This window comes from Apteryx mantelli, chromosome 1, assembly GCF_036417845.1.
Source record: "Apteryx mantelli isolate bAptMan1 chromosome 1, bAptMan1.hap1, whole genome shotgun sequence".
NCBI classification, from domain to species: domain Eukaryota; kingdom Metazoa; phylum Chordata; class Aves; order Apterygiformes; family Apterygidae; genus Apteryx; species Apteryx mantelli.
The window spans coordinates 11,163,278-11,182,507 of NC_089978.1; the positions used below are offsets into that span (position 1 = coordinate 11,163,278).

The 19,230-nt window shown below is 39.2% G+C and overlaps 1 protein-coding gene across 2 annotated transcripts in view; it reads left to right on the forward strand.

The window, feature by feature from the left end:
• Positions 1-205: 205 nt before the first annotated feature.
• Positions 206-19,230, forward strand: part of LOC106495541 (putative N-acetylated-alpha-linked acidic dipeptidase) — a 36,568-nt gene continuing 17,543 nt past the window's right edge. For both annotated transcript variants that reach the window (XM_067289451.1, XM_067289459.1), the window contains exons 1-7: positions 206-356; positions 1,811-1,919; positions 4,523-4,709; positions 5,482-5,583; positions 10,861-10,986; positions 12,923-13,109; positions 14,587-14,680. In XM_067289451.1, coding sequence (XP_067145552.1) covers positions 239-356; positions 1,811-1,919; positions 4,523-4,709; positions 5,482-5,583; positions 10,861-10,986; positions 12,923-13,109; positions 14,587-14,680 — 923 coding nt within the window. In that variant the 5' untranslated portion in view covers positions 206-238. The remainder of the gene's footprint in view (positions 357-1,810; positions 1,920-4,522; positions 4,710-5,481; positions 5,584-10,860; positions 10,987-12,922; positions 13,110-14,586; positions 14,681-19,230) is intronic.

Here is a 19,230-nt window from a genome sequence, read left to right on the forward strand (position 1 = left end):
GGGGAGCGGCCAACGGCCGGCGCGTGGCCAACGGCCGGCGCGCGGGCTGGGGCGCGGCCAACGGCCGGCGCGCGCCCGCCCCTTGGCGCGGCGCGGCGGGGCGGGAGCAGGACTTGGGCCCGCGAGGGACGCGGCGCGGATCGGCTCGGCTCGGCGCGGCGGGGCGGGAGCAGGACTTGGGCCCGCGGGGGACGCGGCTCGGCGCGGCTCGGCTCGGCTCGGGGCAGGCCGGCTCGCGATGTGGACCTCGCTCCGCACCGTCACGGAGCCTGCCGGCCCCAGAGCAGCCAGCGGCCGCTTCTGGGCTCTGATCCTGGGAGCAGCGGCCGGGCTCTTCCTCCTCGGGTTCCTCATCGGTACAGTGCGGACTAAACCCCTCTCTCCTCGCACCTGGGGGCTCCCCGCCCTTCCTAGCCGGGGGAGGCGTCCCGGAGCCAGCCGGGGGCCGGGGGCGGCGGGTAGGCGCGGGCCGGCTTCCCCAGCGGGGCTTCGTCGCCGCTGCTTCCGAGGTGGCGCCTGGGCCGGCGGGGCCGTCACCGCCCGCCCCTTCGCTCCCCGGGCGGGTGCGTTGCGCTCGCTGCCCCTTCGGGCGCTCCCTGGCGCCGTCCCCGACCCCTCGTCTCCCGGAGCAGCGCCTGGGATTTCCAGCTCCTCCGCAACAAGGGGGGGTCTTCTGCTGAGAGTTTCTTTTCGGCTTGTTTTTCGGTTTTCTTTTTGTGTATAGTGGTTACACTGGGAGCAAGAGAACACTCGGTTTCTGAGGAAGGGGCAGAAGACAGGCCCATCGACCCCAGTGCGTTTAAACAACACAGCCGAAATGCGATAAGGAGGAAGATTTTTCACACACCGATAGACAGATTTGGGGTTGGAGGAGAGCAGACAGAAGGGGGAAAGTAATCTTTAATTTACTGTTGCATCTCCCACACGGCCCAAGCAGGCAGAGCTGCAGGTGGTTCCCACAGGCAGCTTCCCTTCCCTTGCTCACTTCTCTTCCTCACCTGGATAAGGATCAACATGGAGGGGGGGAAGGGGAGGAAGGAAAACAAAAAAACTGCTTGTATTTTGGAATGCCTTTTGATATTTATTTGGGGTTCATGCCATTGGAAAGCCCTGACTGAACTACCCTCTCCTCATGTGGAAGGAACCTGTCCCTGTGGTAGTGACCAGTCCCTCATCAGTGCCAGCGTGTTGCCTGCTCTTAGCTCCCCCCAGTTTCTCCTGTTTGCACTAGCCATGTAACTTCTGCTGCATTTGCACAGAACATGTCTGGTCTCTGAGTTGAAAATAAAAACAGATGTCAGAAACTCTCTGGCCAGGTGTTCCTCTCATCACTTATTCAGATAATCCCCATAGAGTAAGGGAATGATTCCAGAGTAAGAGCCAGACAGACCAGAGAGTGAGAAGATGGTTACAAGACATCTGTTCCTTACAAAGGCTGTCTGTATGTCTGTGCATTTTTGTGAAGCTACTGCCTTGTTACTGAGGTGACTGAAATGACTGACAGCATTCTAGTACTCAAGGAAAATAGATAAGACTCCTCAGCATCCACAGTACAGTAACTGTGATGAAAAGACATAGTATTTTATTCCCCTCAATATCTACCTAGTCAGTGAGTTCTCTTACTGTATGTGGTACTGCCACAGATATTACTAGGCTCTGCCTAGGTTGTGGCTGCTTGACCATACCTTAATAAAAAGAATTATAAAATACACAGTGAAAATATTGCAGTGATCCCAAACAGAATTGATGTGTGTCATAGAAATATTGTTCTCCTGGTGTTTTCGTGATTATATTTTGGTGTGTTGTGTAGGCTGGCTTGCAAAACCTACAGAAGAGAAGACATCTGTGAGTCCTCATGAAGAGATGAAGAAGGCATTTATGACTGAAATGAAAGCTGAAAACATCAAGCAGTTTCTTTAGTAAGCGATGTGTAGGCTTATTAATCATAAATCATAAAAGAAAAAAAAAAGGATTCAAACCGGAACCAGCCCACTGACTGAGGATGATATACAGATTCTGGTTCATAGGTTTTATCTAATGTGCCCCTTCAAATTGGACCTTATGAAAGGACTTAAGTCAGGAGAGATTCAGTGGAAAATAATGAAGTACATCAACATAAAAAAGAAGAAAATCATATCAGTGGTCCTAACTTTCAGTTCTCCCTACAGCTTAGACCTTCATACCTTACTACTCTTCTCCCTTCACACTTCATCATGCAGTGACCAAATTGCACGTTATGTGCTACCATTCTGACCTTATACTCACTTTCATGAAGAAAGATATGTTTCCAGGCTTTCTCCCTCTGCATGGTGAATAGCTAGAACAGACATGGTAGATACCAGCTAGTCAGCTGATGGTACATTAAACTGCTCATAATAAATTTAATAATCTTAAAGTTTCAGGGTCTTTTCTAAGATCTTGATTTTTTTTCCAAATAATTTATTCATCTTGCCGACCCTTTAGTACTTAAATTAGACAGGTGATTTTAAAAATACTGTGGTTCTTTTATTAAAGCCTAAAAGCAAAGCTGCTAACATTTGTTCCTGAAGATTCCGTTGGTGAAAGAGAACCATATAGATTTTTAAAAATCTATTATAGTCCTTAATTTCTGTGACTTAATTAGAAGCTTTAATTTCAAGGAAGCTGTTGGACTATTAGTCGTTTATTTTAGGGACCTTGTAAACAGTTTGTCTGTTAGGGGAGTGTAGCATTTGTTAAAAGCCTTTATTAATTCCAGTCAGGAGTGGATCAAAAGTCATAGTTTATTGAAAGAAATTATCTTTCTGTGTAAAAAAGTATCAGAGGATCAGTGATCTTAGGAGTAATCAATGGATTCTGGCTTGCCTTTAATTCTTAGCCTGATTAAGTAGCTTGAAATGGTATCTTGTCCCAAAGCCTTACAAAAAGAAAAAAAAAAGTCATTTAAAACTAATCTTACTAAAAAACATTTTCAGTTGATGAGATTGTGGCTCTTCCACTCACTTCACTTTAAGTGCACTTGCCATGAGCTATTGCAGGTAAATTAACTGGAAAGTACATTCTTTTTACTACTAAGAGTGATCTTGAAAACTGAAGCCTTGGGATTTTTTACAGGCTTAACTTGTATTTTGGCTCCTACCAAGTCAACTGTTGCAAAACAGCTCTGTAAAAGGACTGTTTTTTGCCATCCAGACTCCCTGTCTCATTATCTGTAATGCAGCCAGTTCTGTGGTGAGATATAGCAAATACTTAATCATGACTCAGAACAACCAGTACAGGCAGTCAACAGCTTAGAACAGGAAATGAGGAAAAACACAATATTCAATTAAATGGGAATAAATACAGGAGGATATTATTGCTTAAGTCAAATTTTAACCAAAACATGAGAGTTAAACATTCTCAAATCTTACAGAAAACAACCATTGGCTCTTTAACACATAACCATGCATTTGGTTCAATATATCATCCAGAAAATGGTACCTTCACTCTAACAGGGACTTATAGTATGATGTTGATACAAGATGTTGACTTTGTCAGAGAAACGTGGTTTTACCTAGCAGCTTTCTGTACAAAAGCAGGAATGTTTAGTGCTTACAAAGAATATATAGTGCTTACAAAGTACTTTGTTTGCTGGTTTTGTTCTCCCTGGAGGTCAAGAATTAAAATTTTTCCCAAACTTATACTCCTTCCACATCCAAGATCCAGTTTTCCTCATTAGCGCTAGCTGGTGTGGCACATGTTTCTATGACATGTTGATGACATGGTCTTGTGACAGAATGAGGACGTGATGATGACAACCTAATTCATTTGGAGCTTCTTCAGTTTGCTTTACCGCTGGACCTACTCAGTGGTCTGGGCAAGTTTTTTTCAGGCAGTGGGTTGCTCACTGTTTAAGAAACCTTGCACTGTTATTTGCTATGTATGACAAAATGATTTTTAAGTCACAAACAAATGAGGTTTCCTGTTCCTTGTTTGTATGCCGCTGTGAACTCGCTTTCTCTTACTTGCATATGAGATGCAGTCAGAGATAAATGCACAAAACACGTCTAGATAAATAAATGTTTGTGCCAAAATTAATTAAAATATTGAGCTGAGAAGAATATACAGTTAATTGCATGTAGGAATCAGATTGATTATGCACATTTTTAAACTGACTGCATAGAGATAATCATATTCAATTATTTCATCACTTCACAAGGGAGATTGGTCTCATTATGCATAGAAATCATTGGCCATCCAGGTCATCCAGCAGACAAAGAGGAAAACAAAGACAAGACTCTACAGCTGATGTCATCACGTCATTTCTGCTAAACCACACTGCTAGGAAGATTACACTTGAAGTAGTTCAGGACAAACTGAAACCCTTTACCTCAACTTATGTATAACACAGACAAAAACACAGAGGCAGAGACTGGGTCCTGATTTAGTCTGGGTACATCTGCTCATCTCTAGGGGGTTTTCCAATGAGTTTATTTCTAACTAGGGCAAGAGGAGTTTGATATAACCTGCAATGCCTGATCCTGACTGACTCCTTTGTCTCTAGCAATTTTACACGCCTTCCACACCTAGCAGGAACAGAGGAGAATCTGCACCTGGCAAAGCAAATCGAAGCTGAGTGGAAGGAGTTCGGACTGGATTCTGTTCAGTTGGCTCACTATGATGTCTTGCTTTCTTACCCAGATGAAACTAAGCCCAACTACATCTCAATAATTGATGAGCATGGAAATGAGGTAAAGAAAACAATTTTTCAACCAGGGAGAAAAATCTCCTTCATATAATACCTTGGAAGACTGCGAGGGAAAGCTGTCATCTGCTCTGTTGATGCTGTTGGGCCTGATCCAAAACTCATGGAAACTGATGCTTCCAGTTTGCCGTTTTTTTATTTCTCCATCTGTATGCTAGGTATACTAATAATTAGCCAGATTCATATAACATACTGAGATGTATGGATTGAAAGAGAATTATGTAAGAGAATTATTTTATGTAATTCAATTGTTTTTAAATTGTTATATTATTTAGAAAGGGGAAGGCAATTGCAGTCAGTGTCATTATTTGCATTGAATCATTTGTACAGTACCGGTGATGGTGCTAAATTCAGTTTCTTAAAGCATAGGCCTCCAGAAGTACTGCCACAAGCAAAATCAGTTCATTACAGTGCAGCTCTGTTGCTTGTGGAAGTTCCAGGGATGAGCAGAACAAAACCATTTTTTACTGTTATTGTCTAACCCTGCTTTTATCTGCTGTGTAGGGACCACCTTAAGGGACCCTATGTTATTTAAGTGGGATTCTGTGTGAAGGGTGGAGATGCAGTTTGCAAGTTAACACCTTGAATCTGCATACTGAAAGTGATGCCCAGTGCTTGTAAAAGTTTTGGCCACGCCTCACTTAGAGTCACAGAACTAAAATCCTTTAAGTGACAAATGCCTATGAAATGCACCTGAATATACAGTACTTCTTTCTCATATTGTCTGGCTTACTTTTTTGTTTCTTCTTTCCTACTAGATTTTCAACACATCCTTATTTGAGCCTCCTCCTCCAGGATATGAGGCTGTTAGAAATGTGGTGCCACCTTACAGTGCATTTTCAGCCCAAGGAATGCCTGAGGTAAAATAATAGAACTGGGAAATTCCTAGCTTTTAAGCTTTATTTGTTCAAAACCTGACATCATAAGTAGAAAAGATGTGTTAGTGCTGTGCTAGCCCTGATGTTCTGCAATGGAGCAACTTTATAATTGAGCAATCACCCCTATCTGTTTATATTTTTTCTCTGGTTTGAGTCAGAATGCGATTTTTTTGCCTTTTCTTTAAAAAATGCATGAATAATTTTTTTATATTATCAGTTGCTATAAGCTTCTCCAGATAATACTATGAATATACCCTACTGTTTCCCATCTTGACTAAGAAATAAGATTTTTATATTTAAGTAGCCAAATGAATAACCTAATTTCAAAATGCTGCTTGCCCATGGCTCACATTGACAGGTATAAACACAGAGTGTACAATATGCCTGAAAATGGCTTTGGCTAGCATTTCTAGCTGGGGGGCAAAGTGTTACTGAGATCTGAGCTTAGCACTAATCCTTTCTGTCTTGTTGTACAGATGACAGGTTTTCTTTTATGAAGTTGGTCCATGTAACAGGAGTTTTATATCCTCTGATCATTAGTGATTTCAGTTAATAATTTCTAAGATTAGAAAATATTTTGTTGCTTGCAATATCTCTTCTGTTTCTATATAAAATCATAGAATAACGTAGGTTGGCAGGGACCTCTCCAGGTCATTTGGTCCAATCTCTGCTTCAAAGCTGTATCTAACGTTGAATCTCAGCCTGCTGACAGTGCTCTTACTTAGCCCAGTATTTAATTCCTGTACTTTCTGAAATTTGCTAGTAAACTGTGCAAGTTCAGAAAACAAAAGATACCTTTATTCATATGCCTCAGATATTTAAAGGAACCTGGAGAACCAGGCAGATAGTCTCCAACCCATAGGATATGAGAGCTTTGAGTGTTTCAAGAATTGCAGTAGAAGTTTTGGAACATAATGTAAGGTAAAATTCATGGATTCTGACTTCCTATCCTATAATATCCTGAAAGAAAGACAGAATATCTTCACCATTTTATTTGGTCTCTGGAGAGCTACAGTACGTGGTGGGATATGGGAAATAATAAAAAGAAGTTTAAAAAGCTGAAGCTTCCTTCTTTAGAAAATAATTTTATTTTAATCAAATATGAGAATGTTATTTCTGAAAGAAAGAATACCTAAAAGACAGATTGTCTTTTCAAAATACGATGCTTATGTTTTCCTTATTACATAATATTCTGACAAGAAGCTATAGGTGCCTAGCTAGGACTGTTAAGAATAGCATTCTCCAGTGAGCAGTTGTCTGCATCTGTACTGCAAATAGCACAGGAGGGAGCATGTATATAGCTCAGCAGGGAGAATACTCAATGGTATCTGGACTCTTGTGAATTCTCCCAGGCCTGTTTATGTATTCTATATTAAAAGCTATTCCATTAAAAAACAGAACTAACCTGTAGAAAGAGAGATTTGGAACTTGGCAAGTGCATTCATCAGTCTTATGTTCTGTCTCTGCTCATGAATTTTGCAAATCATTCCTGCTTAGGGCTCCAGGTTCAATGTAGGAAGAAAGCTGCAAAGTACTTGCATGCCAGCTAAACTATAGCCTCATGAGTAGACCATGCTCTTCAAAAGTGGGAAAAATGGGTTCAAAGTTCTTTATACTGAGAGAGGCCAAGAACTCAGCTCTCACCTTTTCTGGGGGAGTACTCTAATCATGGAGTTGTTATGTAAACTTGGGTACTGCTAGCACCATCACTTTTTCAAGCAGCTGCTTTTTAAAAAAAAGATGTGGAAATGACTGTGTTTTGAAGGATAAATTCTGTCAGAGTGGGACACTCACCTGCCTGCTGGAGTGAGACCCTGCAGAGATTTAGAAACAGTTCCACCTTATTTCTGCTTTTCAGTGCATGGGAAATCTATATTCCTGCACTGTTACAGAAACAAAACTGGAAGCACCTAGGGAAGCTGGTCACTGAGGTGGACAACACCAGCTGAGTATAGAATCTGGCTGCCTCCAGGTTAACGAGCCACTTCAGACAGGCTTCAGCTTCAGACTAAACATAAATTTAGATATTTTCATGTAGGTGCCCATATGTGCTTTTGGTGTCTGAACTGCCGTGGTAGTCAGTGGAGGTTTACTCAATGCAATCAGCAGACCCTAGATAACAATTTAACTCATCCCAGTGAAGATCTTGACATTTGGTTTAGTTACTTAAACATTGGTGTCTAGTGCCATTTGAGATGCTAGGATGTACTGACTGGCTCTCACTCTAGAAAAGCACAGGTTTCTTGTGGATCCTGTGGTATATCTTCTACCCCTGTTCTTGGATACTCTAGGCTGTCTCAAATGGCACTAGACCACTATGTTTAGGCAACTGAATTAAGCCTTAGGGGTTGAACACCTTGATCACTGTCTAGGCTCCACTGATTCTATTAACTATACCTCTGTTGAAAATAGTCTATATGTAGACACCCAAATATAAATGTCATAATATTTAACTGAATGCTACCTTTAGTGACTTAGTTTTATCACAGTGTCCAACATGCTAGAATTTTTTCTTAGTTCTTATCATTTAAACAGTAAGAGCATCACCAGTGTTGCTTACTATGGCTACAATGGTTTGATTATCCCATACTTATGGTCAGGAAGCAGTATACTTTCATTAGGTCGGATGAGACTGCTCTTTATCACAAGAAATTATTTTATCTCTTAATGCTGCAAAGTGAGTAAACTTTCTTTCCTTTAAAAGACTTCAAGACCATTGTGTCATTAGGGAGGGAAGTGTTAAGTGCAGCATGTGGCAGCATCAGTTTGAAAGAAACCATTGAAAAAGTGAAATTACAAGGCACTTCAGCCTGAAAAGCCCTGAAAAAGGTAGTGGGAAGGAAGGGACCAGATCATCTGGTCCAACCCCCAGTTCAGATGAAAAGAAGTTAAGCTTCTAGCAGAGGCCTCTTCTGATAGAAACCTTTAGTGGAAAGCAGGCAAAGTAACAAAGTGAAGTCATGTTCTGTTCTTACACACAGTAATATCGGTTTGGAATATCAGTATCATCAATAACAGTAAAATTCTTCTCCTCTTTCCTTTTTAAGTGACTTGACTGTACAAGTACTCACATACAGTTTATGATGGTCACAAGCAAGATGTAGGCTTAAGCCCTCTAACACAGCTAAAAGAGCCCAAAAGACATTTTGTAAGAAGAGTCCACACTACATTCTCATAACTTTTATTTTGTAATATTTTTTTAAGTGGCAGTTCTATAAACATGAGGGATTTTATTATGTTATGGTATAAATTGTCACAATACTCTGATGAGAAATTCATAGCATTGGTGTAATCCTTCATCATGTTAATGAAAGTTAAAGATGAAGGATTTTCAGAGATGCTAAAGGAATTGCATTAAGGAAGTGTGATTTGCTATGTAATACGTCCAATAAATACCTTTTAATGTAGTTTCATAAATCCAAAGATTAATTACTCTGCAACACCATGAAAAATGTTGTTTTCCTTCCCACTATAAATCTGGATTATATACTTTCCATCAGATATAGTTATGAGAGCTTTTCCTAAGGAACAGAACTGTCCTTATCTTTCTGTGATGGCACTTACTTAATCAAAGACCTTATAAAAAGGCACACTGTAAAATATATGAATAGGTTTCTACCATAAAATTTTACTCTCATGATAACTTGTTTTATATTTCGTTGTAGAACAACTACTCTGATTGTGGCAACCAGCAAATCGCCCTTAATTAAAGCTCTGCAATTATGTAAGCCAGACCGTTCAAACCAGTATTTTTGTACTTGCCTGAAAAAATACAGTAGCCTACAAATTTAAGCATTTTCTGCAAGATATTCTAAATAATTTATAATAAAATGAAGGACCAAATTCTGTATCTAACGTTGAATCTCAGCCTGCTGACAGTGCTCTTACTTAGCCCAGTATTTAATTCCTGTACTTTCTGAAGTTTGTTAGTAAGCTGTGCAAGTTCAGGAAACAAAAGATTTTATTACATTTTGGTATAAATAATCTAATTACACTAGAAAATCTAATTACACTAGAAAATCTCTCTCGACTTCAGTAGAGTTACCTTTGATTTTACTGGGAGGAAAAGCTAGTGTATAAATTCAGGAAAGCCTCTCCAGGAATGATCCTTGTGTTTGTGATACACTCTGAACAGAGAGGGCCAGAATCTTAGCAGGTGTGAAACTGCTCCCCTTATCTAAATGCAGTTCCCCTTATTTCATTAATTTACACTTACTGAGATTCTGGTTCATTTTTTCTTATTTTAAGAAGAAATTGCAATTTGAGCAGGTTAGTGATGAAACCAGTACAGTTAAAATGACTGTACCATGGTCTATCAGGATGTGCTGTGTGCTGTAACATCAGCTGAACTAAATGTCTAGTCTGGGAATTTCATCAGTGTAAGACCTTTAAGCTTGCACCTTTTCAAAAATAAAAGGGAAGATCTCTCTGGATGTGTCTGGTAATACAGAAAAACCCACTAAGGAAGAGTTTCTTGTCATCTAATTTTAGTTGTTTGAAATTATAGTCATCTACCCGAAACTGTTCTTTGAAGATCCATCTACAGTCAATGAGAGGCGTTTCCAAAGTGCAATTTATTCTGTCTTAAAAAAGGTGTTTAAAACAGGTTTGGAAGTGAAAACTCCCTAGAACTTCAAAACTCTCATCACTGGCTATAGAGCACTGCCTGACCTTAGTAGACTATGCATACATCTTTTAGGTAGCTGACGTTAAGGAAGATGAATCATGCACCAAGTATTGAATAACATGGTTGAAACACAAGCGTGAAGGATACTTCATTCATGTGCAAAGTGTACTACTTATGATAGTCTGTAGCTTCTACAGTATTGAACAGGAATCAAGGGTCCTGAGAATTTTATAGGATATAAGCACCAGTCTACTGTGATGCTTAAGATACAATTGCTATTTCCTGTGATGTCTGGGTCCAAAATACCTCCAGCTCTCTGAGGCTGACTCCAGCTTCTTATAAAGCCAACAAAGAGAAGCAAGGGCCATACTCAGAGCACTTATTCTATGTTTCTAATTTAGAAGCGATATCTTATATTCTACATGGAAACCAAAGTCAGGCAGCTTCTGATGGTAGGAGCCTAAGTTCATTAGATGTCACTTGCTTATCTATTTGGCTCATGATCAAAGAAGAATTCATATCAGAGCCAATACCAGAGCCTGTTGTTCTTAGCTTATTCTCTTACTAGATCACATTCTCCTTCTCACATGTTCATTGACATTCTTGTTTCAAATTCTACCTCCTTCTATCAGGGTGAATTAGTGTATGTGAATTATGGCCGCACTGAGGACTTCTTTAAGCTAGAGCGTGAAATGGGAATCAACTGTACAGGAAAGATTGTTATCGCTAGATATGGCAAGATCTTCAGAGGAAATAAGGTAATGCATCTATATAAAAATCTTACTTGTGCTGTCTTCTACTTGATTCCAAAAGACTGAAATTCCTACCTTAATGTCTTCTGGAGATTTTAGTGTAATTGAACTTTTCATAGAGCTGTGTTCAAAGATAGTTTTTGAGTAGGAAATTAAAATATATATTCTATATATAGAGAGAGAATACATCTAAAAGATAAAAATAAATAGTTTGAAAAATTATGTGGTTTTTTTATATTCATCTACATACTATAAATTATATGTTTTTAGGCAACATGCTCTAACCAGCCTATTCTTCTCTAGTGGTTCAGCTGTGCTTTAAAACACCTATCCTGTGTTTATTTATAATGGTTTCTCTAAACTAGGCAGAGACTAATCTGTAGGGAGGTTATTTAAAACTCTCTATATATTTATTCATGTCCCCATCACATAAATATTTGTAAACTATACATTTCTGGAAACATTCATGGCCTGACAGAGAAGTACGTAATCATGAGCTTACTTCAAGCACCTACTCAAGTGCTTTTCTCAATAGGGTTGTCAAGGAACAATCTACTGTAAGTGTATTTGACTTTTGCACAAAAATCAGTCTGACTGTGATTTGCGTAGGACTATATTTTATATTCCTCTGTTACTTCAGAGGGCCAAACACTGAATCTCCTCTTTGGAATACCTAATCTTATTGTATGTTCTTGACTAATGTGTCCCCTTTGAATAGATAACTCACTGATTAACATATATGTCATTTTCTCCTGTGAAAAATGTGACTCATACTGTTGGTCAGCTAGTATTTTCACTAAATTGTTCATAAGTTACCATCTTTAAAGGTACTATCTGAATGGAAAAGACTTAAAAAATTAAAGAAGGCAGTGTGGTCTATGAGTCATATATTAAAATGAAATACAAGCATATCAGACTACTAAAATTTAAAGGGGCAGTTGTTCTGTGGTTTGGAAGTGACATGTCCTCATTGACACAAAGAGATGACACGTTCATTCTTAAGGTAGTATTTCTAACAGCTGTTTATACAACTCATAATGAAGAATTAGGCAGCCTGTATACAATCTGAAGAACTGTACTTTCATTTAGATTTCCTAGTGGTGGGAAGAATAGGATAGAGGATGAAGACAAGTGCTATATTTCCTAGAAAAGCTATAGTAACTCTGGATTAAAATACCCAAATTTAAAACCGTTTTGAGGATTAATTGCCACTCACACACTATACATCAGTCTTACCTAGTAGCAAAATAAATTGGGGTGTCAGAATGAACTATATTCTGTCTGTCTTTATCTCCATCAACCAGGATTACACTAATATATTTTGCCATTGACATGGGTATGAGAACACTTTTCTTAATCAAAACAGCATGCAGATCAGTCCTTTTGCCTTTATAAGTATATGCACTCTTTGGAGTTAGGCTTGTTTACAAACAGAGGACAGATTCAAGCTCTCTAGTAACACATCTTTCTGTGTAGTCTGAGCCCTGAGATACATTCAGGAGATCGTCTAGGTAAATACGTGACTAGCTGAAAGATAAGGTTGCATCAGTGTTTGTGACAGTTTTTTCCATCCATGATGTATACATTTTAATGATCTGGTGATAGCTTTGATCTGAGTAACAGAATACCAGTTCAGTTTATGTAGTAATATCTTGGAGGATGGTTTCCTTGTTACTGCAGTTACATTCCTTACTTTCAAAGCAACAGCAGATCTCTTACATTCATATGGAACCCGATATCTGCATATGTATTTCCAGGAAATTACATGGTATGAGACAGATATAGACCAGATTTTTAATTCCTATAAAAATTTCTTTACTTAGCCCAAGTAGTGTAAAAGGCTTTGAGGTATAATCAGTGTAGTTTATAATACTTTCTTTTGCCCCTTGAACACTATGTCAAGCTATAAGGGACTGAATAGGACCAGAGATCTGCTTTGCAGGTAAAGAATGCTGAATTGGCAGGTGCCAAGGGAGTCATTCTGTACTCTGACCCTGCTGACTACTGTGCCCCAGGAGTAAATCCCTATCCAACCGGCTGGAACCTGCCAGGTGGAGGAGCTCAGCGTGGAAATGTATTAAACCTGAATGGGGCAGGGGATCCTCTGACACCAGGTTATCCTGCAAAGGGTGAGTGACCCTGAAGAAGTCATTCTCTGAGGGCCTAGTTTCAGAAGGGGTTGGGGAGGGTGACAGGGATATTCCTTCCCTTGGGAACATACTACATCTTTTCCTGTTTTTTTCCATTGCTCAAAGGAGGCAGCTTTGGCCTTCACTTCAGCAAGGCACTTCTGCAGATGGTACATAAGAGAAAGCGAGGGGAGGTTAAGAGACCCCTACTGTGCAGCACTGGGCTGTATAACTTCACAGACCTACAAAAGTTTACTCTCTTACATAACCCAGAGATCATGACACCAGTATTTGACAGTTGAAACACTAGTTTTTATTTCTGCTTCACATCAGCAAGCAAAGAGCCAGCCTGCACAGCTCACAGGTTTCTTTGTTTCTGCAGTTCCCCTTCCCGCAGGTGTGGGCTGCTTACCCTCCACAAGGGGCCCCACCAGCAGCGCTAGGTCTTCCACACTGAGACTTATGTCATTACCATTCCCTGCTGGTTCATCACCTTCAGCTCACGCTGCCTCAGCTGCTCATTTGAGTTCTGCCTGAGACATTTTGTCTAACACCGAATCCAGCTCATTTTGACTGAAATGTATTAAGGACCACTCATGCCAGTAGCTGAGCCAGCATATCTGAAAGAGGCAGTGACTTCAAGAAGAGTAGTGCCTAATGATGGGGAAAGTTGTCTCTTTCGCCAGTACTTGAGCTAGAAGAGGATATGTGTCCACAGTTGCAGCATAGCAGCAACTGACCGTGGGGATGATTTCTAGTTCCTCATACTCGATCCAGTGAATTCCTTTTCATCTCAGATTGATGAATCTCTGTCTGCTTTTCACAATAAGGGTCCCTCCAAATGCTGTATTAAGGAGGAAAATCCATTCTTTTCCACATCTGCTAGAGAAATAGCTTTCAAATGTTAAATTTTGCCCACACTGTGAAAATTAAGATTGTTTTGTAAAAAAAGAAAAAATCAAAATTTATATTTGAGTTCTGACAAGGCAAAGCCTAGACCTTTTTTTTTCCATGAAAACAGCAAGAGAACAGAATATTCAGTAACTGAGTGTATAAGATTTTATCTACATCTCTTATCAACTGGCAAAATTTTTCAGTTCCCAGCTGAATGTTCCAAGCATCAGACTACTGGCTCTCTCTTTGCTCTTGTTCTTGCTCTTTGGCTTTGTCCAAAGTCCCTTTATGTGAAAAGAAATATTTCTACCCAAAAACATTTCAACCCAAAAATTAAGAATTAATTTAAAAATTTCTAGCCAGCTCTAGATGTATGACTGCAGATAATAACGGGAGAATTTTTGTTAGTGTCTCTCTGAAGACATGTTGATGAAGTGTAAAGAACGAAGTCATTGTAGAAATGTCAACCCAGTTTCTAGGAAAATGAAATAATAACTCTTGACTCCTGTGTTAGAACTGTGCTATGAATTGTACACATTCCTTCTGAGAGTTGTAAATATAAATATCTTTCTTTTGTTTTCAGAATACACCTACCGATTAGACAAAGCCAGTGGTATAGGTCTCCCAAAAATTCCAGTCCATCCCATTGGTTATCATGATGCTGAGTCACTACTGCGGTAAGTATATAGGACACGTTGGGAATTTTAAATAGATTGCTTTGTGAAAGTCATAAAAGTATTTGAAAAGAAGGTGAAACAACTTTTGTGCTTTTCTTCTAATGTAGTTGCTGAAATAGTACTTTTGTTATAATTAGGATCTCTATAAGAGGTAAACACATTCTAGTATCTGTTACTATATATTTGATATGTGCTGAGTGATCTAGAAAGGATCATTATCGTGATCAATCAAATATTTTACTGAAGTTATATACTATTTTTTTAGTTTAAATAAAGTCAATGATTTGTAGGGCTGCAATGATACCCATCTTACAAAAAAGACCACCAATAAAATCATTCATTTGTCCAGGAAATATTTATCATTCATGTTTGATGGGACAGGACCAGTACTTTGTTCTCTGTTATATGAAGGCACGTGGTCTCTCAAACTAAGATAAGGACCCTGGGAAAACTCTGAAATGTTATAGGGGATTAAAAACTACAAAGTGTGCTTATTAAATATGCCAGGGCCATGAAGACAGGCTGCCAGCTTGCCAGATGACAGCATTAAAATTCATAGTGATCTTTACAAAACAAATAAATTTTCTGAAAAACTAAGATGCAGTTGAGTGGCAAGTGCAGCATTCCTCTAGCATGTAGGAATAATTACTTGTATCAACTGTACAGACACAGAGTAGGGGATACCAGGGTTGGTAACAGTACCACAGAAAACCGTTCAGGACAGCAGGTGAACATAATAGTGTGTGTGTATTTGTAGAGGAGTTTATATCTAAGTCACGTGAGTAATCATTTTGCTCTGTCTGATGCCTCTGTGGGAATATCGAGTCCAATTTTGGGCACTGCATTAAAAAAGATTTGGACCAATTTACCAGAATTCATAATATAGTAGAAGGACTGAGTAAAGGTCTAGAAAACACAGCGAAAGAGAAGGCTGAGCCATCGGTGGTTGTTTAGCCTAGAAAAAATAAACTGAAGGGAAATGTAATGAGAGTCCTTACATCTGAAACAGCTAGCTGCAGAGAGGAGGGGAATAAACACCTACTTATTACTGCTGAGAGTAAGATATAAAATGAAAGCCACCATATTCAGGTGATATTCAGGTAATTCAAGTATGGGCTTTTCAGTTTAGATGTAAGGAAAAATTTAAAGTGCATAAATAGATTGTCTGGGGAAGCTGTGAAGTCTGTGTTGGTTGGGGTTTAAGAATAAGTCAGGCAAGCTTCTTTCATGAATGGATGGACAAAGCTGCTCTGTCTTAGGACACAGGTGAAATAGACTTCTCACTGCTTCACTGCTTCTCTCCCTGTTTCATTCATTCTATCAAATTCTTCTGTTCTTGTAGGATTCAAGACTTCTTTTACAATCTGTTACACAGAGACAGTGATAGCTGCCTTAACTAGGAAGAGAGATTACAAAACAGTCCTTCAGTATGTTTATTCATGAGGCCTGATACTGGGATAGCTTTAACAATGTGATTTTGCTTTCAGATTTTTGAATGATGTGAAACAGTGCTATTATTATACTATAGTATAGTCCTGAACCATACTTCCAAGCATTATATTAACACAAATCCTAATCCTGAAAACAACCAGTTCCACAACAGTAATAGCATGCATTAAGTTATTCTGAAATTTAAGCACAATCTCTGGTTGGAAGATATGTATGTGTAGTAATAGATACACACTGGACATGTGCAGATTAAATGCAGAAATCCTATGAAAACAAAAACACAGTAGTCTTAAAAACAAAGACACTTAGCATGGTTGTACATCAAGGATTGCTCTAATGGGTAGTAGGGAAGGGAACACTATATGCTAGTGCATATTCTCCAGTCTTCTGGTTCCCTGCTTCACAAAAGGTACTTTTTCCTCTCTTTTTTTCAGCTTTGCGGGAATCTTAATTTGAGCCAGAAGACAAACAAGTGTTCTGTGTTGGTGCCAGAAAGCTTGTTCACAGATATCTTAAATGAGCATTTGGGAAATAGGAACATTACAGTGCTTAGTCACAATGCTGACATGAGTGTTCTGAAGCACTGGGGTGTTGTTAAATGTTGAACTCACCTTTGCTCACACGTGGCTGTATCTCCAGAGTGGTATGAATTATAATGGAAGTATTAAAGTGTTGTTTTCTTCTGGGGGTAGGGGCAAGGGAAAATAAAGAAAAACAATTATCTGTTATGAATTGACAAATTAACATCTCTTTTTGATTTCCCCTGCTTAAGCAGAATTTTAGCCTTAAGACCTAGTACATCAAAAGGATTTTGGCATTCCAGGCGGAATTTAGGTAGCTAACTATTTTACTGGCTCACAAAAACTTCTCCTAACGACTTAGTTGCAACAGCATTCAGAAGTTTGTCAATTTTTGCCTCAAACATTATTTTAAGCACTTAAATTTGTGTTGCTTTGTATGCACACATATATAGCCATCTGAAGGAATGTAATTGGTACAAAGTCTTAGAGGCTGCTGAATCCAGTAGCCTGATAGATGTGAGACTACTGTGGCTTTAGGTCACCAGGTCTGAGTGGCAAGGCTGAGTGTGTATTCCAAATAGACATGCGCACAAATGCCCCCCCACACAGCCAGCCACGTAGATCAGCACAAACGGAAAACAGTGCCCTACTAGCACTCACATAAACATGCAGCACTCACAAACATTAACAACATGGACAACCTAATCCTGCTTGTCCTCTCTGGCTAATTAGAATTGAAGTCTGCTAGTGGAATATATATGCATATGTATGCACACAGTATGCATTACTCCAGTAGCTGGCCTTAGACGCTCAATCTATCCAGTAGCTGGCCCCAAAGCCTCTGGTCTCCCCGGTTGCTGGCACCTGGACATATGAGTTCCCAAGGTTTGCAGCCCCACTATAGTTGCTAGTATTCAAACCACTTCTCATTACACACACAGAAACACAAACAGGTCTGTTTGGTAGCTGGTCCAGACCTATGGTCTACGGTGTCCTCAGCAGCAGAGACTTGGACCCTCTGGTCTCTCCGGTAGCTGGTCTCTCCAGTAGTTTGCTCGTAGACCTGTTATCCTACTCACCAGCTACTCTGTCTTGAAGTTTGCTAGCGAATTATACATACCTACTTGCACACACACAGGATCCTTTTTAATCCATGTGCAACATGTTGTCAATCTATTTTGGAGATGTCCAACTTTGTGCCATTAATTCTGTAGCAAAATGCAAGTATCCCTTTGATGTCTGTGGACGGTACTGGGAGTGGTGCCTGAGTCCTTCTGCAAATTTGGGCTAAAATATCAAAGGTGTCTAAATCTTACTGACTTTCAGGACTTTCAGCTCTTTTACTGCTAAACATTCTCTGGTTCTTCAGCTGATGGAAAGGTTTCTTCCCTGGTGGAGGACACGTGTAATTCCTATTTGCTGAGAGAATAATCTTAACACTTGAATTTTTTAGCATCCACATCAGCTGGTACACTCAATAAATAAATTTTCCTGCCATTAAAGTAAAGTTTGTGTATCTGCAGAAATATAAAATATATGATAATTCCAGAGAATGTGGGTAAAATTGCCTGTTTCAGGTTTACAGATAACAGTGCTTTGCATTGCTTTAGGCTTGCATTCTGGGAAAAGAAATTCTGCCCTGGTTCTATATGCAAGTTTTCCTCAGAAGTAAATTGAAGCTACTTATTTGCATATAAGGCAGAATTTTAATGTCTTTGGTGTCTTTTCATGTCTTGTATTCATTAACACTGTAACACATATTTCCTCCCAAACTTTTATGGGCTAATATGTCTCCAAACTGTCTTTTCTTCCAAACTTTACACTCATCACTGTTATGAGGATAATTGCTCATAATAATAAAAGTATAAGTTTAAGAAGTTTTTTTTCCACTGGCAACTAGTAGTTGTATAGGAGATTAATATGTATAACTATGGTATAACTAGATATTTCTCTTTAATATGTACTCTAAATTATAAATAATTATAGATCTTGGTTTTAAGAATTATAAATGAAATATAAGCCCTTTGAAGATACTGGGTTCTTACTTTCACTTTTGTCTTGAGAAGTTATAACTTCTAGTTTTTCATACTGTCATATTCTTACATAAAAATATACTGAGACCTTGAAGACATGCTGAAATGTTCTGTGAAACAAAGCTTGACTGAAGTATGTATTTGCAGTAAAGGACTTGCTTTTGCTTACAGTAAGGGCATTTTACCTAATAAGAACCAGAACATCCAGCATACCTTTTAGTATTTTTCTTTATATTCCTCACAAGTTCATACCAAAAATGTAAATCCTTTAGTGTAGGTGAGTAAGCATGAGCTGATTCTGATCTGCTGAATTACTGAGTTTCTAACTGGATAACTGAGAAGAAAATTTTACCTTTGACAATGGAACAAGAAGATGACTTGAACCAACTCACCATGTTTCTCCAAATTTAGGGGTCTTTGAAACAGATCAGCTATATTTATACTACCAGATTAAATTGCCCAGAGACAGGCACTGAAACACACTTGTCTGTACTGGTAAACTGTTAGAAGGATCCCTGGCATGTTTTTGTTCTGTGCCAAGTAATAC